Source organism: Mobula birostris, chromosome 15 (genome assembly GCF_030028105.1).
Source record: "Mobula birostris isolate sMobBir1 chromosome 15, sMobBir1.hap1, whole genome shotgun sequence".
Lineage (NCBI taxonomy): Eukaryota > Metazoa > Chordata > Chondrichthyes > Myliobatiformes > Myliobatidae > Mobula > Mobula birostris.
This window is the reverse complement of record NC_092384.1, coordinates 3025492-3053257: the sequence shown is the minus strand read 5'-3', so window position 1 is coordinate 3053257 and position 27766 is coordinate 3025492. Positions and strand designations below refer to the sequence as shown.

Below are 27766 nucleotides of genomic sequence, written 5' to 3'. Positions count from 1 at the left end.
AGACTCATTTCAATGTATATTTCATATGTCTTATTTACACATAGAATCCTAATAAGAATTTAACAATGTTCCAGGTAAAGGACTATGAACATAAACGAAAGTATATCGATTGGAGGTTACCTGTAAGTTTAGATCAATAAATTAATGGAAAATTTTTAAAAAGCGATTAATAAAAGGCACGGACTGAGATTGCCAGGATGTGACTAGTGACTCCCCAAGAACCTGTATTCACAATTCAGCTTTCAGATGGATAAAATGCAACAGAGTACTGGGCTTGGCTATGAAGTTGGGGCTCAGTAAATGAGTACGCTCAACTCAGATACATGTAAGTGAAGATAATGCTTTCATCAAATGCTTGCAATCAGAATGCAGTGTGAAACATTCCTAATAAAGGGCACAAAATAAACAAAGCATTACCTTAAACTTCTTAAGCGGTTTATTATCATCTTCCTCTTCTGCATTTGGGAATTCATAAATCTTAATCTTCTGCTCTTTGATTTCCTTCATAATCTGTGGCAATGCAGAAAACTCACAATAGCAGAAAAATTCCATACTCCTCTCACAGATGAACAATAGCAATGCTAGCTCCACAACAAGACAAGGCAAATCATATGTGCCCAACACAATTCCCTCCACTCAACAGGAAATAATCTGCATATTGGTCTGATTCACCGCACGACAATTAGATAATGCACTTGTTCTCCAAATGATGGGCAAACATTGCTCTCGTGCTCACTGTCTAACACTTACCCCCTCAGGAACAGACCCTACTTAAATTGTGACAAGCAGGTCACATTGTGAATACCTCCAGGGACATAAACCTTTTACATTGTGATCACTATTATTTAAGTAGTGTCTGTCTCTGTGACCGCCACCACAGGGACAGACACCTGTCATGCCTTGATCACCCCCCAAATGACACACTCTGGTTATACTGTTGCTGTTGTTAAGACCACACCCTCAGGGTTGCCATTACCTGTTTTTTGAAGTGCTGGCACTCTTCAGGAGTGAGTGTATCTGCTTTAGCTATGAGTGGAATAATATTCACCTTCTCATGTAAACGCTTCATGAATTCAATATCCAGTGGCTTCAGGCTGTAAGACAGTGGGACATTTGAACTGAGAGCTGCGATAGAAACTGCTGGGGCTACAATACTATCCTCTCTGGCTTTCATCCACCTTCCTCAAACCACCCTCGTTACCCCATGTGTTCTGGCAACTCCGACTAATGGTTTATTAGACACTAACGCAGGTATGGAATATCTTAGATCTTGGGTTGGTAAATGGAGTGAGCGTAGCAGGCACATAAGGAGGGGTGTCAGATTAGATACCAAGTGCAAGGGGGTTGGGAGCACTAAGAGACCGTAAGACATAATTAGGGCACTCGGCCCATGAGTCTGCTCAAGCTACGATATTACAGCTGATTTATTGTCACTCTCAAACCCATTTTAATGCTTTCTCTCCATAACCTCTAAGCTCTGACTAACCAATAACCTATCAACCTCTGTTTTAAAATATACTGAAACAACAGAAAGGATGTGGTCTACAAACTATAACAGGAGTTATAAAATAAATGCCAAAAGGGTAAAATTAGTATGGGGGATTGGGGGCTTTCAATATGCAGGTAGATTGGGAAAATCAGAATCGTGCTGGAACCCAAGAGGGGGAATTTCTAGAATTTTTAGAGCAGCTCGAGGTTGAGCCCACTAAAGCAGCAGTCCCCAACCGCCGGGCCGCAGACCGGTACTGGGCCGCAAAGCATGTGCTACCGGGCCGCAAGGAAACGATATGATTTGGCGATATGAGTCAGCTGCACCTTTCCTCATTCCCTGTTATGGCCACTGTTGAGCCATTACGCATGCGAGGTCATTACCCGCGCATCATCCATGTCAGCGTGGGAAGGAGATCAGCTCCTCGAGCTTCCAAATGACGGCAGGCTGAAAAGTATGTTTGACATAACATCTCCGCCGGCATTCTGAATCAAAGTCAAGGCTAAATATCCTGAGATAGCCACGAAAGTACTGAAAACGTTGCTTTCATTTCCAACATTTTTCTGCGAAGCGGAGTTTTCTGCAATGAATGCAACGAAAACTAAACTGTGGAATAGACTGGACATAAGGAACCCCCTTCGAGTATCGCTGTCTCCATCACCCCTCAATAAGACCGTTTTGTTGCAGGAAAACAAGCCAAGGGCTCCCACTGATTCAGCAATATTGGTGTGTTGCAATGATTTTATATGTTCATACGGGGAAAATATGTGCTGTGTGTTTAATATCCAAACGTTACTTAAAATGTTATGATACTATTGATTATAAGTGACGTATGTAACCATATAACAATTACAGAACAGAAACAGGCCATCTCGGGCATTCTAGTCCGTGCCGAACGCTACTCTCACCTAGTCCCACCGACCTGCACTCAGCCCATAACCCTCCAATTTCTTTCCTGTACATATACCTATCCAATTTTTCTTTAAATGATAATATCAAACCTGCCTCTACCACTTCTACTGGAAGTTCGTTCAACACTTACTTCAAGCTCCCCTGTCCTCCCCTGATAATTGACTTATCACTATATTCGTGCGAGGAAAATATGCGCTGTGTGTTTAATATTAAATTCGTTAGATAAATCCTTTTAGAAACGAAATTGAGTGTATTAGCCACTTATCACCTATATTCCGGTCGTGATTAACGCGCCCCCCCCCCCGAACAGAATCACCAAAAACGATTTGCAAAAAAAAAAAATTGGCAGATACACGCATGCACAGGTTACGCATGCACACTGGTGCCCGTGCAAGGCTTCATGGTCATTGTAGTCTTTCTCAGGGTAAGCTCAACGTATTTGACTGCTACTCCTGTCCGTTGGCAACCCTACCCGCACCCCCCCCCCCCCCCCAGTTGGCCAGTCCGCAAGAATATTGTCAATATTAAACCGGTCCGCAGTGCAAAAAAGGTTGGGGACCCCTGCACTAAAGGATCAGCTATTCTGGACTGGGTGCTGTGCAATGAACTGGAATTGATTAGAGAGCTTAAGGTAAAAGAATCCTTAGGAGAAAGTGATCACAATATGATCTTATTTTCTCTGAAATTTGAGAAAAAGCTAAAGTCAAAAGTCAAATGCATCAGTATAAGAGTAAAGGAACTACAAAGCACGAGAGGAGCTGGCCAAAATTAATTGGGAAAGAACAATGGCAGAGATGGCAGCAGAGTAACAATGGTGGGAATTTTTGGAAGTAGTTCGGAAGGCTCAGAATGTATACATCCCAGAGAGGAAGAAGTATTCTAAAGGCAAGATGACACAACCATGACTAACAAGAGAAGTCAAAGCCAACATAAAAGCCAAAGAGAGGGCATATAATAGAGCAAAAGCTGGTGGGAAGTTAGAGGATTGGCAAGCTTTTAAAATCCAAGAGAAGGCAACCAAAAAAGTCTTTAGGTAGTAAAGTCTTCACTGTGTAACCACTAGCAGTATGCTGAAGTTCAAAAGTGTCTGGGGTCAGAAGTGTCTGAAGTTGCCATTACCAGGAAGAAGGTTCTTTGGAAATGGAAAAGTCTTAAGGTAGGTAAGTCACCTGGACCAGATTCTGAAAGAGGTGGCTGAAGAGATTGCAGAGGCATTAGTAATGATCTTTCAAAAATCACTAGATTCTGGGATGGTTCTGGAAGTCTGGAAAATTGCAAATGTCACTCCACTCTTCAAGAAGGGCCAGATGCTAAAGAAAGGAAACTATCGGTCAGTTTGTCTGACTTCAGTGGTTGGGAAGATATTGGAGTCAGTTGTTAGGGATGTGGTTTCGGGGTACTTGGAGGTACATGATAAAATAGGATGTAATTAGGATGGTTCCCTCAAGGGAAAATCTTGCCCGACAGATCTGTAGGAATTACTTGAAGAAATAACAAGCAGTCAGTGGATATTGTGTACTTGCATTTTCAAAGGGCCTTTGACAAGGTGCCACACATGAGGCTGCTTAACAAGTTAAGAGCTCATTGTATTACAGGAAAGATACTAGTATGGATAAAGCAGTGGCTGATTGGCAGGAGGGAAAGAGTGGGAATACACGTTTCCCCTGCCACCTGAAAGTAGAGCGTTCCTATGAAACGGTTCGTAAGCTGAAATATTGTAAAGCGAAGAAGTAATTACCATTTATTTATATGGGAAAATTTTGTGAGTGTTCAAAAGTAACCCACCAAATCATGCCAAATAACACATAAAACCTAAAATAACAGTAACATATAGTAAAAGCAGGAATGATATGATAAATACACAGCCTATATAAAGTAGAAATACTTCTCTACAACAAATGCCTGAACTGTTCTCCGTAGCGAAAATCTTACGCAAGATCTCTCGGCAGAAAATCTCACGCAAGCGCTGTTGGCAAAAACACGGCGCAAGCGCTCTCCAGTAACCTTTAAACTATGAAGCTGCCAAATTATACCAAGTAACACGTAAAAATACACAGCCGTTATAAAATAGGAATAATGTATGTACAGTGTAGTATCACTTACCGGAATTGGGAAAACAGCGCCGAGCACACTGATGATGGTGTGTTAGACTGAGTCGTCGCAGGCTGGGTGATGCAGTGGCCCCCACCCTCCGGGCCGCCGACCCAATACGTTGCCGCGAAGAATGCAGTGGTAGCCGGGAGGCACACAGCACATCTTTAAGAAAAAAGCCGAAATAAACATGCTAACAACAGGAATTCTGCAGATGCTGGAAATTCAAGCAACACACATCAAAGTTGCTGGTGAACGCAGCAGGCCAGGCAGCATCTGTAGGAAGAGGTGCAGTCGACGTTTCAGGCCGAGACCCTTCGTCAGGACTAACTGAAGGAAGATTGCATCGCCTCTGGTCTGGGCTGACAATTACATGCTAGGCGGCACCTAATTAATTAGCATGTTTATTTCGGCTTTTTTCTTAAAGATGTACTGTGTGCCTCCCGGCTACCACTGCGTTCTTCGCAAATCGGTACAGTACCTGTCCGGGGCCTGGGTGTTGGGGTGGTGGGACACGGGGGTGTCATCTCACCGTCGATCAGGGCAGGCAGCTCATCTTCTGCTATGACTGCCCGCCTCGATGTCGAAGGTCGAGGTTCGTCGTCTGCTGTGGCTGATGTGGAAGGCTTGCTTGACTGCTGAGCCTTGCGCATTTTTCTATCATACTGTTCTTTACAAGGACTCAAACCATCCTGCAAATATCCCCTAAACCTACGTACCCTTTCAAAATTAAAGTAGTACTTTATCATTGCAGCAAAAATCTCACCTAGTTGCTTCACTTTCTGCATTCGGTTTTGATTGTTATCCTTTCCTCTTCCAATTGCATCAGCTCTTCATCTATCAGTTCTTGGTCATGGGATGCCAAAATCTCTTCAACATCATCTTCATCAGCTTCCATAAACCAAACTCACTTAGTCCTTACTTCGTTGACCACAATCGAAACGCTTAATTATGTCTAGTTTTACACTAAGTGTAACACCCTTACTCTTTCAGGCTTTTGTGACACCTTAGAACTCATCTTACTAACGGCTGCTCAATGCAACGTGTTAAGGCAATGCCGTTCCGAATCCGGGGGAGAGCGGCTGCTCGGGGCACACGCTGCCTTTTATCGCGCGCTGATTTTTTCATGCGCTACCTTTCTTTGTAACAGTGAAAATACCTTCTGAAAGCGAAAACAGGGTACTAATGTAGGTCTTTTGTAACAGTGAGGTTTCATAAAGCGAACGTTCGAAAAGCAGGGGACACCTGTAAAGGGAACCTTTTATGGTTGGCTGCCGGTGACTGGTGGTGTTCCACAGGGTCTGTGTTGCCACCACTTCTTTTTATGTTATATGTCAATGACTTTCATGACAAAATTGATGGCTTTGTTGCAAAATCTGTGGATGATACAAAGAGAGGACCTAGTCAGATTAGGAGAATGGACGAAGAAGTGGCGGATGGAATACAGTGTCGGGAAGTGCATCATCATGCACTTTGGTAAAAGACATTTTCTAAATGGAGAAAACATTCAAAAATCAGGCACAGAGGGACTTGGGAGTCCGTATGCAGGATTCCCTAAAGGTCAGCTTGCAGGCTGAGGCGGTGATGAGGAAGGCACATGCGGTGCGGAAATTCACTTCAAGAAAACTGGAATATACAGTGCCTATAAAAAGTATTCACACCCCTCCCCTGAAAGTTTTTATGCGTTATTGTTTTAGAACACTAAATTACAGTGGAATTTATTTGGCTTTTTTGACACCGATCAACAAAAAAGATTTTTGCACGTCAAAGTGAAAATAAATTTCTACATATTGGTCTAATTTTATTAGATTAAACACAAAATTATTGATTGTATAATTACTCACCCCCCTAAGTCTGTACTTAGTAGATGCAACTTTGGCAGCAATTAGAGCCTTGAATCTGTGTGGATAGGTCTCTATTAGCTTTGCACATTTGGACACTGCAATTTTTCCCCATTCTTCTTTACAAAATTGTTCAAGCTCTGTCAGATTCAGATTGCATGGGGATCATGAACGAATAAATCCTTTGAGTCCAGCCACAAATTCTCTATGAGATTGAGGACTGGACTGTTACTTGGCCATTCCTGGACATTATCATTTGTTATTTTTAAGCCATTCCTGTGTAGCTCTGGCTTTATGCTTGGGTTCATTGTCTTGCTGGAAAACAAATCTTCTCCCAAGTCATGGTTCTCTTGCAGACTGCATCAGGTTTTCCTCCAGGATTTCTGTATTTTGCTGCATACAGTTTACCCTCTCCCTTCACAATCCTTCCAGTGCCTGCTGCAGTGAAACATCCCCACAGCACCACCAAGCTTCATGGTAGGGATGATGTGCATTTGCTGGTATGGTGTTTGGCTTATGTCAAACATAGTAATTAGTCTGATGGCCAAAAAGTTCAATTTTAATTTCACCAGACCACAGAACCTTCTTACAGCTGACTTCAGAGTCTCCTACATGCCTTCTGACAAACTCTAGCTGAGATTTCATGTCAGCTTTTAACAGCAGTGGCTTTCTCTTTGCCACTCTCCCATAAAGCTGTGACTGATGAAGCACCCAGGCAACAGTTGTTGTATGCGCAGGATCTACCATCACAGCCACTGAAGCTTGTAACTCCTCCAGAGTTGTCATAGGTCTCTTGGTGGCCTCCCTCACTAGTCCCCTTCTTGCACAGTCACTCAGTTTTTGAGGACTACCTTCTCTAGGCAGATGTACAGCTGTGTCATATTCTTTCCATTTCTTGATGATTGACTTAACTGTACTCCAAGGGATATTCAGTGACATGGAAATTTTCTTGTATCCATCTCCTGACTTGTGCTTTTCAATAAGCTTTTCGTGGAGTTGCTTGGAATGTTCTTTTGTCTTCACGGAGTAAGTTTTACCAGGATACTGCCTTACCAGCGGCTGAACCTCCCAGATACAGGAGTACTTTTACTACAATCTGTACATAGGTGATTTTAATGTATCTAATTATGTGACTTCTGAAACCAATTGGCTGCACAAGTGATGATTTGGTGTGTCATATCAAAGGGGGTGAATACTTATGTAATCAATTATTTTGAGTTTTATATTTGTGATTAATTTAGATCTCTTTGTAGAAATTTGTTTTCACTTTGACACAAAAGGGAGTTTTGCTGTTAATAAGTGTCGAAAAAAAGCCAAATTAAATCTGCAAACACAAGGAAATCTGCAGATGCTGGAAATTCAAACCACACACACAAGATGCTGGTGGAACACAGCAGGTCCTGACAAAGGGTCTCAGCCTGAAATGTCAACTGTACCTCTTCCTATAGATGCTGCCTGACCTGCTGTGTTCTACCAGCATTCTGTGTGTGTTGCCCAAATTAAACCCACTGTGATTCAATGTTGTAAAATAATAAATAATAAAACCTGAAAACTTCCGGCGGGGGGGGGGGGGGGGGGGGGCTGAATACTTTTTATAGGCAGTGTAAAAGCAAGGATGTAATGTTGAGGTTTTATACAGCCCTGGTGAGGCCTCACTTGGAGTGCTGAGAGCAGTTTTGGGTCACTTATCTTAGAAAGGATGTGCTGACACTAGAGAAAGTTCAAGGAGGATCACGAAAATGACTCCGGATTGAACGGCTTGTCATGTGAAAAGCATTTGATGGTTCTTCGTCTCTACTCACTGGAATTCAGAGGAATGAGGGGTGACCTAATTGAAACCTATCGAATGTTGAAAGGCCTAGATAGAGTGGATGTGGACAGGATATTTCCTATGGTGTGGGAGTCTAGGACTAGAGAACACAGCCTCAGAATAGAGGGGTGTAGTTTTAGAATGGAAATGAGGAGGAATTTCATTAGCCAGAGAGTAGTGAATCTGTGGAAATCATTGTCGCAGGAGTCTGTGGAGGACAAGTCTTTACATATATTTAAGGTAGAGTTTGATAGATTTTTTTGATTGGTCAGGGCATGGAGGGATACAGGGAGAGGTAAAATGGATAAGCCACGATGAAATAGTGGAGCCTACTCAGGGGACCACATGGCCTAATTCTGCTCCTATATCTTATGGTCTAAAGACTTTGCCTCCATAGCCATCCCTGGCAATGAACTCCACAGAATCATGAGCTTCTGTGTAAGGAAATTCCCTCTACTCTCTATTCCGAATGGATGTCCCTCTACCTGTGGTTGTGTCCTCTGGTCCATCTTCTCCACGTTCACTCTATCTAGGCCTTTCAATATTTGACAGCTTTCAGTGAGATTCACTACCACTCTTTTAAACATCTGAATCATCCAGATCACTGACACAGAACATAAAAAGCAATCCCAATATAGGCCTCCTTTATTCCAGCACTTTGCCACCTGCCAATCAACCAATCTTTTATATGTGCTCATATCTTTCCTGTAACACCATGAGCTCTTATCTTGTTAAGCAGTCTCATGTATGGCAACTTGTCAAAGGCCTTTGGAAAATCTAAGAAAATAACATCCACTGACTCTCCTTTGTCTATTTTGCCTGTTATTCCCTCAAAGAATTCCGATACCTATTTCATTATGCGCCTCCAAGCAGTATTAAACCTCATCCTTAATAATCGACTCCAACATCTTCCCAACCCCTGAAGTCAGGCTAACTGGCCTATAACTTCCTTTCTTCTGCTTCCCTTCTTAAAGAGTGGAGTGACATTTACAATTTCAAAGTCATGAACCATTCCAGAAGCTAGTGATTCTTGAAAGATCATTACTAATGCATTCACAGTCTCTACAGCTACCTCTTTCAGAACCTTGGAGTGCAGTCCATCTAGACCAGGTGACTTACCTACCTTCAACCTTCTCCTTAGTAGCAGCAACATCACTCACTTCTGCCCTTTGACAATTCAAGATTTCTGGCATACTGCTAGTGTCTTTCACAGTAAAGACTGATGCAAAGTACTTAATTTCATCCACCATTTCTGTGTCCCCAATTGCTACCTCTCCAGCATCATTTTCTAGCAGTCCAATATCCAGTCTTGCTCTCTTTTATTCTTTATGTATCTGAAAGATCTTTTAGTAGCCTCTTTGAAATTATTGGCTAACTTGGCTTCATATTTCATCTATTTTCTCCTTACAGCTGTTTTAGTTGCCTTCTGTTGGTTTTTAAAAGATTCCCAATCCTCTAACTTCTTACTTTTTTTTGCTATATTTCAGTATATGCTCTCTCGTGTTTTTATGCTGTATTTGACTTCTGTCAGGCACAGTTGCCTCACTGCCCCTTTAGAATATCACTTCTTTGGGATGTATCTATCTTGTATCTTCCAAATCCTACCCAGAAACTCCAACCACTACTGTTTTGCCATCATCCCTGCTAGTGTCCCTCCAATAACTCCTCTCATTTCTCTGTAACTCCCCTTACTCCATGGTAATACTGATATATCTTACTTCCCTCTCAAACTGCAAGGTGAATTTTATCATATTATGATCACTGTCTCCTAAGGGTTCCTTTACTTTACACTCCCTAATCAAATCGGAGTCATTACACAACACCCAATCCAGAACTGCCTTTCCCCTACTGGGCTCAACTACAGGCTGCTCCAAAAAGCAATTTCATAGCCATTCTACAAATTCTCTTTCCTGGGATCCTGCACTACCACAATCTATCTGCATATTGAAATTCCCAACTAACACTGCAACTTTGCCTTATTATCTGCCTGTTGTTCCTCAGTCTCACTACACACTGCATTGATTTGCCCCATCCCCCTGCCAAATTATTTAGAACTCTCTCCAACAGCTTTAACAAACATGCCCCAAGATGATTCGATTACTGTTCCACAGAACTAGGGAGGTTGAGAAATATTGTGTGTGTATATAACTACTATCAACAAATAATATAATGGCACTGTAGCACAGCAGTTAGTGCATTGCTTTCGTGTGCGAGTGACACAGGTTCAATTCCCATGGCTGTCTGGAAGGAGTTTGTATGTTCTCCATGAGATTGTGTGGGTTTCCTCCCACATTCCAGAGAGGATTGGTAGGTTAATTGGTCACGAGTATAATTGGGCAGTGCATGGTCACTGAGCCGGAAGGGCGTATTACTACATAAATAAATGTGAATTTATTACGCCCTTATCGAAATAATATAAACTCCGGTCCCAATATACATCCTGGCCATTTCCTTAGTTACAACTTTCCAAGACATGTGACCCTTCTTCCTATTGTCTTCTGACCATTAATTAACATTCAATCCTTGTCAATATATTACCCTACACACTAATTTTACTAATTTCATTGTGTGGCACTTGATCCAAGATCCTCCAAATCAATACATGTAAAATCCAGTAGCTCCCCTGTATGTATCTTACTCAAGCAAGAACTCTCATACATGACTACCCTTTCCAAAATAAATTATAAATCATTATTATTTTATAAAAGCCCTGACACCACTTAACATATTTACTCTACTGCCAATGAGAGGATAATTAATCTGGAGCCCTCATTTTTCACTCTCTTCCCTCTAGAAACAATGGGGATATAGAGTATTTGCTACCTTCCAATCTGTGGACACCACTCTAAAGTCTACAGTAATTGTTGTGAGAAACATCACAATTGGTGTTTCACATCAGTGGCCTTTCATTGGAATTCAGGTTAGAAAACACACAAGAACAAAGAAAGTGTCTGTAATAGGTTAGCGTCAAGGAGCATCTAGGTGACATACAGTAAATGCTGTTAACACACACAAAATGCTGAAGGAACTCAGCAGTCCAGGCAGCATCTATAGAAAAAAGTACAGTCAACGCTTTGACCCGAAAAGTCACCTGTACATTTTTTCCACAGATGCTACCTGGCCTGCTTCCAGCATTTTGTATGTGTTGCTCAGATTTTAGGAATTTGCAGATTTTCTTTTTTGCAGGAAATGCAGTTGGTACAGTCCAAGAGAGAGTCATGAACAGTTGAATCAGAATCAGGTTTCTTATTACTGATACACGTTGTAAAATTTGTTGTTTTGTGGTACAGAGAACATAGAAACATAGGAAACCTACTGCACAATAAAGGTCCTTTGGCCCACAAAGCTGTGTCGAACCTGTCCTGACATTAGAAATTACCTAGGGTTCCCACAGCCCTCTATTTTTCTGAGCTCCATGTACATATACAGGAGTCTCTTAAAAGACTCTTTCATCTGGCAGCCCATTTCATGCACTCACCACTCTCTGCGTAAAAAAAAAACTTACCCCTGACATCTCCTCTGCAGCTACTTCCAAGCACCTTAAAATTGTGCACTCTCTGCCGGCCATTTCAGCCCTGGGGAAAAGCCTCTGACTATCCACACAATCAATGCCTCTCATCATCTTACACACCTCCATCAGGTCACCTCTCATCCTCCGTCACTCCAAGCAGAAAAGGCCGAGTTCACTCAACCTGTTTTCATAAGGCATGCTCCCCAATCCAGGCAACATCCTTGTAAATCTCCTCTGCACCCTTTCTATGGTTTCCACATCCTTACCATTAATACTATATTCTGCCATCATATTTGACCTACCAAAATGAACCACTTCACACCTATCTGGCTTGACCTCCATCTGCCAATTCTCAGCCCAGTTTTGCATCCTATCAATGTCCAGCTGTAACCTCTGACAGCTCTCCACATTATCCACAACAGCCCCAACCTTTGTGTCATCAGCAAATTTACAAACCCATCCATCCACTTCCTCATCCAGGTCATTTATAAAAATCATGAAGAGAAGGGGTCCCAGAACAGATCCCTGAGGCACACTACTGGTCACTGACCTCCATGCAGAAAATGACCCATCTACAACCACTCTTTGCCTTCTGTGGGCAAGCCAGTTCTGCATCCACAAAGCAGTCCCCTTGGATCCCATGCCTCCTTACTTTCTCAATAAGTCTTGCATGGGGTACCTTATCAAGTGCCTTGCTGAAACCCATATACACTACATCTACTGCTCTACCTTCATCAATGTGTTTAGTCACATCCTCAAGAAATTCAATCAGGCCTGTAAGGCATGACCTACCTTTGACAAAGTCATGCTGACTATTCCTAATCATATTATGCCTCTCCAAATCTTCACAAGGCAGCTGGCAGAGCCACAAGATGAAAAGCGTTTTCTGAAAACTGAATGCTGGAAGTTCCCACCAGTTCATCTAAACATCATCTGTTGCTTGCTCAAATCAGAACGTTTTTTTTTTCTGGTTGGCGGCCAGTGACTAGTGGTGTGGCACAGGGGTCTGTGTTAGGAACACTTCTTCTTACATTATATGTCAATGACTTGGATGACGTTATTGATGGTTTTGTGACCAGGTTTACAGATGATACCAAGATAGGTCAGGAGGCAGGTAGTTTTGAGGAAGCAGCGAGTCTACAAAAGGACTTAAAGACAGATTAGGAGAATGGGCAAAGAAGTAGCAGATGGAATGCAGTGTTGGGAAGTGTAGAAGAAATACAAGCATAGCCTTTTCTATAGTTAGAGAAATTTCAAAAATCTGAGGTGCAAAGGGACTTGATAGACCTCATGCAGAATTTCCCAAAGGTTAATTTGCAGGTTCAAGGCGGCAAATGTGATGTCAACATTCATTTCGAAAGGACTAAAATATAAAAGAAAGTGTGTAATGTTGAGACTTGTTAAGGCTCTGGTGAGGTCTCACCTGGATTACTGTATTTGGGCCCCTTAGCTAAGAAAGGACGTGCTGACATTGGAGACGGTTCAAAGGAGGTTCATAAAAATGATTTCAGGACTGAAAGGCCTGTCATATGAGGAGCACTTGATATCTCTGGGCCTATGATCACTGGAGTTCAGAAGAATGAGGCGGATCTCATTGAAACCTATCAAATGTTGAAAGGCCTGAGAGTAGATGTAGAGAGGATGTTTTCTATGGTGGGGGAGTTTAAGACCAAAGAACACAGCCTCAGAATAGAGAAGCATTCTTTTAGAATGTAGATGGAAATAAGGAATTTCTTTAGCCAGACAGTCTTAGAATTCATTGCCACAGACAGCTGTGAAAGCCAAGTCATTGGGTGTATTTAAGGCCATGGTTGATAGGTTCTTGATTAGTCACGCCCTAAAGGGATACGCAGAGAAGGCAGGAAATTGGTTGAGAGGGAAATGGATCAGCCATGATGAAATGGCTGAAAGGGGTACTGTATGAGGAACATCTGACAGCTCTTGGGCTGTATTCCCTGGAGATCAGGAGAATGAGGGGGGATCTCATACAAACATTCTGAATGTTAAAAGGCCTGAACAGATTAGATATGGCAAAGTTATTTCTGATGGTAGGGGAGTCCAGGACAAGAGGGCACGACTTCAGGACTGAAGGACATCCATTTAGAACAAAGATGCAGAGAAACTACTTTAGTCAGAGGGTGGTAAATCTGTGGAATTTGTGGAGGCCAAGTCGTTGAGTGCATTTAAGGCAGAGATAAATAGGTTCTTGATTAGCCAAGGCTTCAAAGGTATGGGGAGAAGACAGGGGAGCGGGGATGACTGGAAGAATTGGATCAGCCCATGATTGAATGGTGGTGCAGACTCAATGGGCCAAATGGCCTACTTCTTCTCCTTTATCTTATGGTCCTCACAGCACTATGGTCTAAATCTCGATTTCAAGATTCTAATCTGACTGACTCAATGTCAATGTCATGGGACAGGTATTAATTCAGGTCATTGCTTCTGTGGTAGCGATCTTTAAATTTAATCTGTAACAGTTTAATGGCAGACTTCCTTAATGGCCACTAAAGCTTTAGTTTCCACAGGGACCACAACAGAACTTTCTCCTTCTTTAAATCCCTCTCCAGTTCACTACACCGTCCCTATCACTCACACATTGCCTTTACCTTGCTTTTTGAACACAAATACTCTGCTCAGGCTACTCATCCTCTCTGCAGTCTCTACTCTCATCCAAACAAGTTTTAAGGACTGTGTACCTGTTGGATTTTAAATACTTTGGCATTATCCTATCAGAGGATCTGTCCAGGGAACAGCGTGTAAGTGCTATCACAAAGGCAACACAACAATGCCTTACTTTCTTAGAAAGTTGCACAGGCTCAGCCTCTTCGACGACTTTGACAAATTTGCTACTGTTGCACCATAGCCTGGTGTGGAAACACCAATACAATGGAATATTCTACAAAAGCTGGTGGATACAGGCAAGTCCGTCACAGGCACAGCTCTCCCCACCACTGAGCAAATTTACAAGCAGCGCCACCACAGAAAAAGCAGGATTCCTCAAAGACCCCGATGATCCAGGCCAACCTTTCTTCACATTGCTACGATTCAGAAAGAAGTACAGGAGCCTTGGGTCCCACACCAACTGGTTCAGGAACAGTTATTACCCTTCAACCATCAAGCTCCTGAAGCAGCATGAATAACTTTAACTTACCTCAACACCAAACTGATTCCACAACCTATGAACTCACTTTGAAGGATTCTACAACTCATGTTCTCAGTATTATTTATTTACTTATATGTTTATTTGCATACATTGTCTTCATTTGCACATTGGCGGTTTGTCACTCTTAGTTTGTGTGCAGTATTTCCCTTGATTCTATAGTACTTCTCTGTCCTACTGTGAATACCAGCAAGAAAATGAATCTTCGGGCAATCATTTGTGACAATGGATTTTCATAATAAATTTACTTTGACTTTGGACTTGCACAAGAGCCAAGGCTCCACCACCATCTGGATTTTCAAAGGAACATAACAGACAGTATTCAGCCCCTGAAGCCTGCCTTGGTATTTAATAACCAGAGAGAGTTGATTTTCCTGCACTAACCCCCATTCCTTGATTCCCTCAATATTGAAAAGGCCATCAATCTCCACGCTGAATGTACTCAGTGACTGAGTCACCACTGTCTTACCACCTGGGTAAAGAAGGTTCTCCCTTCTCTGTCCTGAACGACTATATCCTTGCTGTACAACTATGATCCATGGCTCCAGACACCACAGCCAAAGGAAACATCAGCCTGCATCTACTCTACCAAGATCCATAAAAATTTTGTACATTTCAACATTACCTCTCAAGTGCTTCAACTTATGGAAGTAGAGACCCGCTACTCATCACACAACTTCATATATTGAAGAGCCAAATCTAACTCATTTGTAGTCTGATTCCTTGGCTGACTAATTCAGCAGTACTCAATCTAAAGATCGTGACTATCTGTTGGAAGTTACATCCATGTAACGTTATAACAACCTCCCCACCGACTTTATCCCTACAATGCATTGTGTCCAAATCTCATACTCCAGCTCATAAACCCATGAGCAAAGTTCCACATGCTCTAGACACTAACAGCAGCTGTACAACATAGTTCCCACAGACCATAGCCTTGTCCTTGTCTCAACTGATTGCTATTTTAATTAGTTAATGGACAATTAATCAATTGGCTCAGAGGTGGGAAGCAGAGGGTGCTGGATGAATGTCGTCTCAAAAAGATGAATACCAGTGATTGGTGGTCTGATGCAGGGGTCACTGCTACGGGCAGAAGTTCCCACTTGCTTCAAAAACGCAACAATTATACCAGTGTCTAAGAAGAATAACGAGAGCTGCCTTAAGGACCATCACCCGGTAGCACTCACATCTACAATGATGAAATGCTTTGAGAGGTTGGTCATTACTAGACTGAACTCCTGCCTCAGCAAGGCCGTGGACCCCTTGCAACTTTCCTATTGCCACAATAGGTCAACGGCAGATGCCATCTCAATGGCTCTCCATGTGGCTTTAGACCACCTGAACAACACAAACACTTATGTCCTGACGAAGGGTCTCGGCCTGAAACGTCGACTGTACCTCTTCCTAGAGATGCTGCCTGGCCTGCTGCGTTCACCAGCAACTTTGATGTGTGTTGCTTGAATTTCCAGCATCTACAGATTTCCTGTTGTTTACTTATGTCAGGATGCTGCTCATCAACCATAGCTCAGCATTTAATACCATCATTCCCACAATCCTGACTGAGAAGTTACAGAACCTGGACCTCCGTACTTCCCTCTGCAATTGGACCCTCAACTTCCTAACCGGAAGACCACAATCTGGGTGGATTGGTGATAACATCTCCTCCTCGCTGACGATCAACACTGGTGCACCTCAGAGGTGTGTGCTTAGCCCACTGCTCTACTCTCTGTATACCCATGACTGTGTGGCTAGGCATGGCTCAAATAACATCTATTAATGTGCTGATGATACAACCATTGTTGGTAGAATCTCAGGTGGTAACGAGAGGGCGTACAGGAGTGAGATATGCCAACTAGTGGAGTGGTGTCGCAGCAACAACCTGGCTCTCAACGTCAGTAAGACAAAAGAGCTGATTGTGGACTTCAGGAAGGGTAAGACGAAGGAACACATTCGGCGAAGCAGACTCCCAATCTACGTCGGGTCTCACCGATAGACAGGAGGCCACAGTGGGAGCACTGGACACAGTATATGACTCCAGCAGACTCAAGTGAAGCGTCACCTCACCTGGAAGGACTGTTTGGAGCCCTGAATGGTAGTGATGGAGGAGGTATAGGGGCAGCTGTAGCACTTGTTCTATTTACAAAGATAAGTGCCAGGAGGGAGATCATTGGGGAAGGATGAATGGACAAGGGAGTCACATAGGGAGCAATCCCTATGGAAAGCGGCCAGTGTGTGAGTGGGCTAGTGAAGGAGTGGAGCTTTGAGGCTTTGACTCGAGAGGCTTCGACGAGAAGAGGCGGAGGACAAGCTAGCTCGCAGTTAGTCTTTATAATGTCTCCTGAGACGGTGATGTGCCTTTCATGTGAGATGTGGCAGTCTTGGGGGAACGCCCCTCTCCTGCAGAGTCACATCAGCCAGAAGTGCATATAGCTGGGCGAACTGGAAGACCATGTAAGGAATCTGGAGCAGCAGCTGGATGACCCTCCACTCATAAGGGAGTCATAGATGAGAGTTACAGGGAGGTAGTCACGCCTAGGCTGTCGGAAGCAGGAAGGTGAGCAGACAGGTAGTGCAGAGCACACTTGTAGCCATTCCCCTGAATAATAAGTTTACTGTCCTGGATACTGTTGGTGGGGACAACAGACCAGGTGTGAGCCACGATGGCAGGGCCTCCGGCACGGAGTCTGACCCGGTGGTGCAGAAGGGTGGGACGGAGAAGAGGAGAGCTGTCGTCATTGGAGACTCTATAGTCAGGGGAGCAGACAGGAGATTTTGTGAGCGTGAGAAGGACACCCGCATGGTTTGTTGCCTCCCGGGTGCCAGGGTCCGGGATGTCTCTGACCGGGTGCACGACATCCTGGTACGAGAGGGAAAGCAGCCAGAAGTCGTGATACATGTTGGGACCAACGACATAGGCAGGAAGAGAGATGAGGTCCTGAAGTGTGAGTTTCGGGAACTAGGCAGAAGGCTGAAGAACAGGACCTCAAGAGTGGCGTCCTCAGGATTGCTGCCAGTGCTACGTGACAGTGATGGTAAGAATTGGAGGAGATGGCAGTTGAATGCGTGGCTGAGGAGTTGGTGCAGGGAGCAGGGTTTTTAGATTTTTGGATCATTGGGATCTCTTCTGGGGAAGGTGGGACCTGTACAGATTGGATGGAGTGCACCTGAACTCGAAGGGGACCAATATTCTTGTAGGTCGGTTTGCTAGCATGGGTCGGGAAGGTTTAAACTAATTTTCAAGGGGGATGGGACGCACAGCAACAGAGCAGTGAAAGAAGTGCATGGAGTAAAGCCAGATCTAACATATAGAGAGACTTTCAGGAAAGAGAAGCAGAATAAACGGTGTAAAGACAGTAAGGTAGAAGGGCTGAAATGTGTGTACCTCAATGCAAGAAGCATCAGGAACAAAGGTGATGAACAGCTTGGATACATACATGGGATTACAATGTAGTGGTCATTACAGAGACTTGGCTGGCACCAGGACAGGAATGGATTCTCAATATTCCTGGATTTCAGTGCTTTAAAAGGGATGGGGGGGGGGGAAGGGATGGGGGGGAAGGGGAGGAGGGGTGGCATTACTAGTCAGGGATACTATTACAGCTATAGAAAGGGTAGGTAATGTAGCAGGATCCTCTTTTGAGTCAGTATGGGTGGAAGTCAGGAACAGGAAGGGAGCAGTTACTTTATTGGGGGTATTCTATAGGCCCCCTGGTAGCAGCAGAGATACAGAGGAGCAGATTGGGAGGCAGATTTTGGAAAGGTGCAAAAATAGCAGGGTTGTTATCATGGGTGACTTTAACTTCCCTAATATTGATTGGCAGCTGATTAGTTTCAAGGGTTTAGATGGGGCAGAGTTTGTGAAGTGTGTCCAGGACGGATTCCTGTCACAGTATATGGACAGGTCAACTAGGGGGAATGCCATACTAGATCCAGTACTAGGTATTGAACCGGGTCAGGTCACAGATCTCAGTGGGTGAGCATCTGGGGGACAGTGACCACCGCTCCCTGGCCTTTAGCATTATCATGGGAAAGGACAGAATCAGAGACAACAGGAAAATCTTTAATTGGGGAAGGGCAAATTATAAGGCTAGAACTTACGGGTGTGAATTGGGATGATGTTTTTGGAGGGAAATGTACTATGGACATGTGGTCGATGTTTAGAGATCTCTTGCAGGATGTAAGGGATAAATTTGTCCCTGTGAGGAAGATAAAGAATGGTAGGGTGAAGGAACCATGGGTGACAAGTGAGGTGGAAAATCCAGTCAGGTGGAAGAAGGCAGCATACATGAGGTTGAGGAAGCAAGGATCAGATGGGTCTATTGAGGAATATAGGGAAGCAAGAAAGGAGCTTAAGAAGGGGCTGAGAAGAGCAAGAAGACGGCATGAGAAGGCCTTGGTGAGTAGGGTAAAGGAAAACCCCAAGGCATTCTTCAATTATGTGAAGAACAAAAGGATGACAGGAGTGAAGGTAGGACCGATTAGAGATAAAGGTGGGAAGATGTGCCTGGAGGCTGTAGAAGTGAGCGAGGTCCTCAATGAATACTTCCCTTCGGTATTCACCAATGAGAGGGAACTTGATGATGGTGAGGGCAATCTGAGTGAGGTTGATGTTCTGGAGCATGTTGATATTAAGGGAGAGGAGGTGTTGGAGTTGTTAAAATACATTAGGACGGATAAGTCCCCATGGCCTGATGGAATATTCCCCAGGCTGCTCCACAAGGCAAGGGAAGAGATTGCTGAGCCTCTGGCTAGGATCTTTATGTCCTCGTTGTCCACGGGAATGGTCCCGGAGGACTGGAGGGAGGCGAATGTTGTCCCCTTGTTAAAAAAGGTAGTAGGGATAGTCCAGGTAATTATAGAGCAGAGAGCCTTACGTCTGTGGTGGGAAAGCTATTAGAAAAGATTCTTAGAGATAGGATCTGTGGACATTTAGAGAATCATGGTCTGATCAGGGACAGTCAGCATGGCTTTGTGAAGGGCAGATTATGTCTAACAAGCCTGATAGAGTTCTTTGAGGTGGTGACCAGGCATATAGATGAGGGTAGTGCAGTGGATGTGATCTATATGGATTTTAGTAAGGCATTTGACAAGGGTTCACACAGTAGGCTTATTCAGAAAGTCAGAAGGCATGGGATTCAGGGAAGTTTGGCCAGGTGGATTCAGAATTGGCTTACCTGCAGAAGGCAGAGGGTCGTGGTGGAGGGAGTACATTCAGATTGGAGGATTGTGACTAGTGGTGTCCCACAAGGATCTGTTCTGGGACCTCTACTTTTCGTGATTTTTATTAACGACCTAAATGTTGGGGTAGAAGGGTGGATAGGCAAGTTTGCAGACAACACAAAGGTTGGTGGTGTTGTAGATAGTGTAGAGGATTGTCAACGATTGCAGAGAGACATTGATAGGATGCAGAAGTGGGCTGAGAAGTGGCAGATGGAGTTCAACCCGGAGAAGTGTGAGGTGGTACACTTTGGAAGGACAAACTCCAAGGCAGAGTACAAAGTAAATAGCAGGATACTTGGTAGTGTGGAGGAGCAGAGGGATCTGGGAGTACATGTTCACAGATCCCTGAAAGTTGCCTCACAGGTAGATAGGGTAGTTAAGAAAGCTTATGGGGTCTTAGCTTTCATAAGTCGAGGGATAGAGTTTAAGAGTCGTGATGTAATGATGCAGCTCTATAAAACTCTGGTTAGGCCACACTTGGAGTACTGTGTCCAGTTCTAGTCGCCTCACTATAGGAAGGATGTGGAAGCATTGGAAAGGGTACAGAGGAGATTTACTAGGATGCTGCCTGGTTTAGAGAGTATGCATTATGATCAGAGATTAAGGGAGCTAGGGCTTTACTCTTTGGAGAGAAGGAGGATGAGAGGAGACATGATAGAGGTGTACAAGATAATAAGAGGAATAGATAGAGTGGATTGCTAGCGCCTCTTCCCCAGGGCACCACTGCTCAAAGGGGTATAGTCCAGCTAGCTGTGAGAGTCAGTGGGTTTTGCGTCTCGCAAGACGATCCGGGTATTCCCTAACCGGAAACCTTGGATGAATTATGAGGTCAAGCACCTTTTAAAGGCTAGAGCTGTGGCTTTTCGGTCCGGGGATACCAGTTGCTACACGGAATCCAGGAGTGAACTCCGAAAAGCCACTAAGGGCACCAAGAGGCAATATCGAGCCAAGTTGGAAGCTCAGGCTAACCAGAGGGATGCCAGTAGACTATGGCAGGGTCTAAGTGAGATCACTGGGCGCAAAGAAAAGGCTGGGAATATCAGTAACTGTGGCACTTCTCTTCCTGATGAACTTATCGTATTCTACGCAAGATTCCAACAGAAGAGGAGCATCCCGCTCCCTCCGGATGAACAGGACCTGGCGGCATCGAGATTCATCGTCACCGAGGAAGATGCTAGAAGGCCTTCCTGAAGATAAATCCAAGGAAGGCGACGGGCCCAGATGGCGTCCCAGGACAGGTTCTCCGGGCCTATGCAAGCAAGCTAGCTGGAGTGTTTGCTGACATCTTGAACTGCTCCTTGATTCAGTCTAAGATCCCCTCGTGTTTTAAGAAGGCAACGATAATCCCAGTGCCGAAGAGGAGCAAGGTGGCATGCCTGAATGACTATCGACCTGTGGCTCTGACATCAATTGCTATGAAGTGCTTCGAGAGATTGGTTATGGCACACATCAACCTACCGGTCAACCTCGACACTTTGCAATTCGCCTACCAGAGCAACAGGTTAACAGCAGATGCCATCTCTCCGGCCCTACATTCCTCCTTAGAACACCTGGAGAATAAAGACGCATACATAAGGCTCCTTTTCATTGACTACAGCTCTGCCTTTAATACCATCATTCCAAATAAACTGATTCCTAAGCTCCGGAACCCGGGCCTTAGCACTCAGATCTGCAGCTGGATTTTCAACTTCCTCACAGACAGGACCCAGGCTGTAAAAATAGGGGACAAGCTCTCCTCTACAGTCACTCTGAGCACCCGTGCCCCACAAGGCTGTGTACTCAGCCCCCTGCTGTACTCACTGCACACCCATGATTGTGTAGTAAGTTTCCATCAAACTCAATATATAAGTTTGCTGATGACAAAACAATTGTAGGCTGTATCTCGGGTAATGATGAGTTTGAGTACAGAGAGGAAATTAAGAACCTGGTGGCATGGTGCAAAGACAATAACCTATCCCTCAACGTCAGCAAGACGAAGGAAATGGTTGTTGACTTCAGAAGGAGTAGCGGACCGCCCGACCCAACTTACATCGGTGGTGTGCAAGTGGAACAGGTCAAAAGCTTTAAGTTCCTCGGGGCCAATATCACAAATGACCTGACTTGGTCCAACCAAGCAGAGTCCACTGCCAAGGAGGCCCACCAGCGCCTTTACTTCCTGAGGAAACTATAGAAATTTGGCCTGACCCCTAAAATCCTCACTAATTTTTATAGATGCACCGTAGAAAGCATTCTTCTAGGGTGCATCACAACCTGGTACGGAAGTTGTCCTGTCCAAGACCGAAAGAAGCTGCAGAAGATCGTGAACACGGCGCAGCACATCACACAAACCAATCTTCCGTCTTTTGACTGACTTTACACCGCACGCTGTCAGAGCAGTGCTGCCAGTTTAATCAAGGACACGACCCACCCAGCCAACACACGTTCTGTCCCTCTTCCCTCCGGGAGAAGGTTCAGGAGCTTGAAGACTCATACGGCCAGATTTGGGAACAGCTTCTTTCCAACTGTGATAAGATTGCTGAACGGACCCTGACCTGGATCTGGGCCGTACCCGCCAAATATCCGGACCTGCCTCTCGGTTTTTTTGCACTACCTTAGTTTCCGTTTTTCTATTTTCTATTTATGACATATAATTTAAAATTTTAATATTTATTAATTTTTACTATTTTAAATATTTTAATATTTAATATTTGTAATCCAGGGAGCGGGAAGCGCAGAATCAAATATTGCTGTGATGACTGTATGTTCTAGTATCAATTGTTTGGTGACAATAAAGTATAATAGTAGATAAGCCGTCTTCAGAGATAGAGACAGTGAGATCGAGAAAGGGGAGGGGTGTCAGAAATGGACCAGATAAATTTACAGGCAGGGTGGAAGGTGGGGGCAAAGAGGATGAAGTGGACGAGTTCAGCATAAAGTGCAGGAAGCAGCACCAATGCAGTCGTTGATGTCCTGTAGGAAAAGTGCAGAATTTGAGGGTAGGGTGGAAGTTGGAGGCAAAGTTGATGAATTTGAAAGTGCAATATTAAATTCAAAAGTGTCAGCTGTTTCACGAATACCAATCTTTCCTTGTGCAGGGTTTGGAGTGTTTTCAGTCACTGGAAAAATTAAGCTTGTACTTTAACATTCCATCTTTGAAAGAAATTTCTAGCTTATGCCATCTGATCAATCTAACGGAACTAGATTTACGGATAAATCCAGTTAGCAGGAGTAAGGAGAATTAGATAGTATGTATTACGCCTGTTACTCAATTTGATGAAATTGGGTAAGCGTGGGTTATTTAACATCAAGTTGTCTGATAAAAGAGGTGAACTTATAATACAACGTGCATGTTCTTCTGTAATTACTGTTTGAAATTGTGCTTGCATTGATTAGTGTGAAACTAGAAGACCAGAGTTTAGTTACAGTACAACTCCAATAATCTGACAAGTGAAGAGTCCTGACGATTTGACATCTCACTCACCAGGTAACATTTGCCAGGTTACCTTTCGTGTTAGCTGTCTAGTTCCTGTGTTTCCATTCAATTCACCTCGGTCCCGTTTCCCACATTCTGCTTAAACTATGCGTGGTTCCATTTCCTACGGTACCCAGTTGCCAGGTTTACCAGAAATTTGTAATACTGCGCAATATGTTCATAAACATGAATTTTTAAAAATGCTGCTGTTAATTTAGTCAAGTTTACTTTCACACGTACAGATATGAAATACAGCTACAAGGAAAACTTGACACCAGCAGCCCAATGGAACGCATTGATCGTGTGGCTTTTTCCCAGGGCTGAAATGGCTAACACGAGAGGGCACAGTTTTAAGGTGCTTGGAAATAGGTACAGAGGAGATGTCAGGGGTAAGTGTTTGTTTGTTTTTTTTTTACAGAGAGTGGTGAGTGCATGGAATAGGCTGCCAGCGACAATGGTGGAGCTGGATATGATAGGGTCTTTTAAGAGATTCTTGGATAGGTACATGGAGCTTAGAAAAATAGAGGGCTACAGGTAACCTTAGGTAATTTCTAAAGTAAGAACGTGTTCGGCACAGCATTGTGGGCCAAAGGGCCTGTATTATGCTGTAGGTTTTCTATGTTTCTATACCAATCCTCATAGAAGGATCAGAAGCATAGAGACAGAGCAGTTTCAAGTTTCGAGTTAGGACAAGTGACTGAAGTCTGTGTAGGGGAACACTTTGGTTCCAGTGATCATAACACCATTAGTTTCAACTTGATCATGGACAAGGATAGATCTGGTCCTAGGGTTGACGTTCTGAACTGGAAGAAGGCCAAATTTGAAGAAATGAGAAAGGATCTAAAAAACCTGGATTGGGACAGGTTGTTCTCTGGCAAAGATGTGATCGGTAGGTGGGAAGCCTTCAAAGGAGAAATTTTGAGAGTGCAGAGTTTGTATGTTCCTGTCAGGATTAAAGGCAAAGTGAATAGGAATAAGGAATCTTGGTTCTCAAGGGATATTGCAACTCTGATAAAGAAGAAGAGGGAGTTGTATGACATGTATAGGAAAACAGAGAGTAAATAAGGTGCTTGAGGAGTATAAAAAGTGCAAAAAAATACTTAACAAAGTAATCAGGAGGGCTAAAAGAAGACATGAGATTGCCTTGGCAGTCAAAGTGAAGGATAATCCAAAGAGCTTTTACAGGTATATTAAGAGCAACAGGATTGTAAGGGATAAAATTGGTCCTCTTGAAGATCAAAGTGGTCAGCTATGTGCAGAACCAAAGGAAATGGGGGAGAGCTTAAATAGGTTTTTTGCGTCTGTATTTACTAAGGAAACTGGCATGAAGTCTATGGAGTTAAGGGAAACAAGTAGTGAGATCATGAAAACTGTACAGATTGAAAAGGAGGAGATGCTTGCTGTCTTGAGGAAAATTAAAGTGGATAAATCCCCGGGACCTGACAGGGTGTTTCCTCGGACCTTGAAGGAGACTAGTGTTGAAATTGCAGGGGCCCTGGCAGAAATATTTAAAATGTCGCTGTCTACAGGTGAGGTGCCGGAGGATTGGCGAGTGGCTCATGTTGTTCCGTTGTTTAAAAAAGGATCGAAAAGTAATCCGGGAAATTATAGGCCGGTGAGTTTAACGTCAGTAGTAGGTAAGTTATTGGAGGGAGTAATAAGAGACAGAATTTAAAAGCATTTGGATAGACAGGGACTTATTAGGGAGAGTCAACATGGCTTTGTGCGTGGTAGGTCATGTTTGACCAATCTATTGGAGTTTTTCGAGGAGGTTACCAGGAAAGTGGATGAAGGGAAGGCAGTGGATATTGTCTACATGGACTTCAGTAAGGCCTTTGACAAGGTCCCGCATGGGAGGTTAGTTAGGAAAATTCAGTCGCTAGGTGTACATGGAGAGGTGGTAAATTGAATTAGACACTGGCTCAATGGAAGAAGCCAAAGAGTGGTAGTAGAGAATTGCTTCTCTGAGTGGAGGCCTGTGACTAGTGGTGTGCCACAGGGATCAGTGCTGGGTCCATTGTTATTTGTCATCTATATCAATGATCTGGATGATGATGTGGTAAATTGGATCAGCAAATTTGCTGATGATACAAAGATTGGAGGTGTAGTAGACAGTGAGGAAGGTTTTCAGAGCCTGCAGAGGGACTTGGACCAGCTGGAAAAATGGGCTGAAAAATGGCAGATGGAGTTTAATACAGACAAGTGTGAGGTATTGCACGTTGGAAGGACAAACCAAGGTAGAACATACAGGGTTAATGGTAAGGCACTGAGGAGTGCAGTAGAACAGAGGGATCTGGGAATACAGATACAAAATTCCCTAAAAGTGGCGTCACAGGTAGATAGGGTCGTAAAGAGAGCTTTTGGTACATTGGCCTTTATTAATCAAAGTATTGAGTATAAGAGCTGGAATGTTATGATGAGGTTGTATAAGGCATTGGTGAGGCCGAATCTGGAGTATTGTGTTCAGTTTTGGTCACCAAATTACAGGAAGGATATAAATAAGGTTGAAAGAGTGCAGAGAAGGTTTACAAGGATGTTGCCAGGACTTGAGAAACTCAGTTACAGAGAAAGGTTGAATAGGTTAGGACTTTATTCCCTGGAGCGTAGAAGAATGAGGGGAGATTTGATAGAGGTATATAAAATTATGATGGGTATAGATAGAGTGAATGCAAGCAGGCTTTTTCCACTGAGGCAAGGGGAGAAAAAAACCAGAGGACATGGGTTAAGGGTGAGGGGGGAAAAGTTTAAAGGCAACATTAGAGGGGGCTTCTTCACACAGAGTGGTGGGAGTGTGAATGAGCTGCCAGATGAGGTGGTAAATGCAGGTTCTTTTTTAACATTTAAGAATAAATTGGACAGATACATGGATGGGAGGTGTATGGAGGGATATGGTCCGTGTGCAGGTCAGTGGGACTAGGCAGAAAATGGTTCGGCACAGCCAAGAAGGGCCAAAAGGCCTGTTTCTGTGCTGTAGTTTCTGTGGTTTTCTGGGTGTCAAGATCTCTGAGGGTCTAACCTGGTCCCAACATATTGATGTAGTTATAAAGAAGGCAAGACAGCAGCTATACTTTATCAGGAGTATGAAAAGACTTAGTACGTCAACAAATACACTCAGAAACCTCTGGAGATGTACTGTGGAGAGCATTCTGACAGGCTGCATCACTGCCTGGTATGGGGAGGGCTACTGCACTGGACTGAAAGAAGCTGCAGAGGGTTGTAAATTTAGTCAGCTCCATCTTGGGTACTAGCCTACAAAGTACCCACGACATCTTTAAGAAGCGGTGTCTCAGAAAGGCAGCGTCCATTATTAAGGACCACCAGCACCCAAGGCATGCCTTTTTCTCACTGTTACCATCAGGTAGGAGGTACAGAAGCCTGAAGGCACACACTCAGCGATTCAGGAACAGCTTCTTCCATTCTGCCATCCGATTCCTAAATGGACTTTGAACCCTTAGACCCCACCTCTTTTTTTTATAGTTTACAGAGATCAGTACAAAAAAAACAAAGAAGTCCAGTGATAGCAGTTCCACAGCCTTGTCAATGAGAGAGATTAGAGGAGAATGGCCAAACTAGTTCAAGCTACCAGTAACTCAAATAACCAAACATTTCAACAGTGGTGCGCAGAACAGCACCTCTGAATGTCCAACACATCAAACATTGGAGTGGATGGGCTACAGCAGCAGGACAGCACAGTGGGTTGAACAGTGTGCCAAATAAGATGGCCACTGAGTGTGGATTACCAGGAAAGTGGGTGGAGTGACAAGTGGATTTTAACACAGGAAAATGTGAGGTGAATCACAAACATGGGAGACTGTGAAGATACCAGAATGTGAAGTGATCCATGTTGATATAGCAAACTAATGTAGGACTTACACTATAGAATGGTAGGGCATTAGGCAGCACAATGGACAGGGGCTTATTACATTGAAAATGATAGTCTCACGTAGATGTGGGTGGTAAAAATGGGATTTAGAATGTTGGCCTTCAGTCTGGTTATCGAGTATAGGAGTTGGGGCATTATGCTGCAGTTATGCAAGCCTTGGTGAAGCTGCAGTTGGAATACTGTGTGGAGATTTGGTCACCCTTTGAGGAAGGATGTAGGTAAACTGGAAAGAGTGCACAAAATACTTCTGAAGATGTTGCCGGGACAAGAGGGCCTGAGTTATAGAGAGAAATTGGCTAGGTTAGGTCTTTCGTCTTTGCTATGCAGAAGAATGTGGGGTGGCCTTACAAAAATGTTTAAAATTACGAGAGACATAGATGAGAGAGGTGGCAACAGTC

General features: G+C 43.8%; 1 protein-coding gene across 2 annotated transcripts in view; it reads right to left on the bottom strand.

Annotated features, from left to right (window-relative positions):
• The window catches only part of LOC140210360 (septin-7-like), a 90266-nt gene that overhangs the window by 18713 nt on the left and 43787 nt on the right, over positions 1 to 27766 (bottom strand). Inside the window, exons 6-8 of one of the 2 annotated variants that reach the window (XM_072279242.1) lie at positions 4505 to 4657; positions 977 to 1094; positions 418 to 510 (exon numbers count right to left, since the gene is read on the bottom strand). In XM_072279242.1, the coding sequence (XP_072135343.1) occupies positions 418 to 510; positions 977 to 1094; positions 4505 to 4657 (364 nt within the window). The remainder of the gene's footprint in view (positions 1 to 417; positions 511 to 976; positions 1095 to 4504; positions 4658 to 27766) is intronic. The other variant, XM_072279243.1, reaches the window with a different exon arrangement.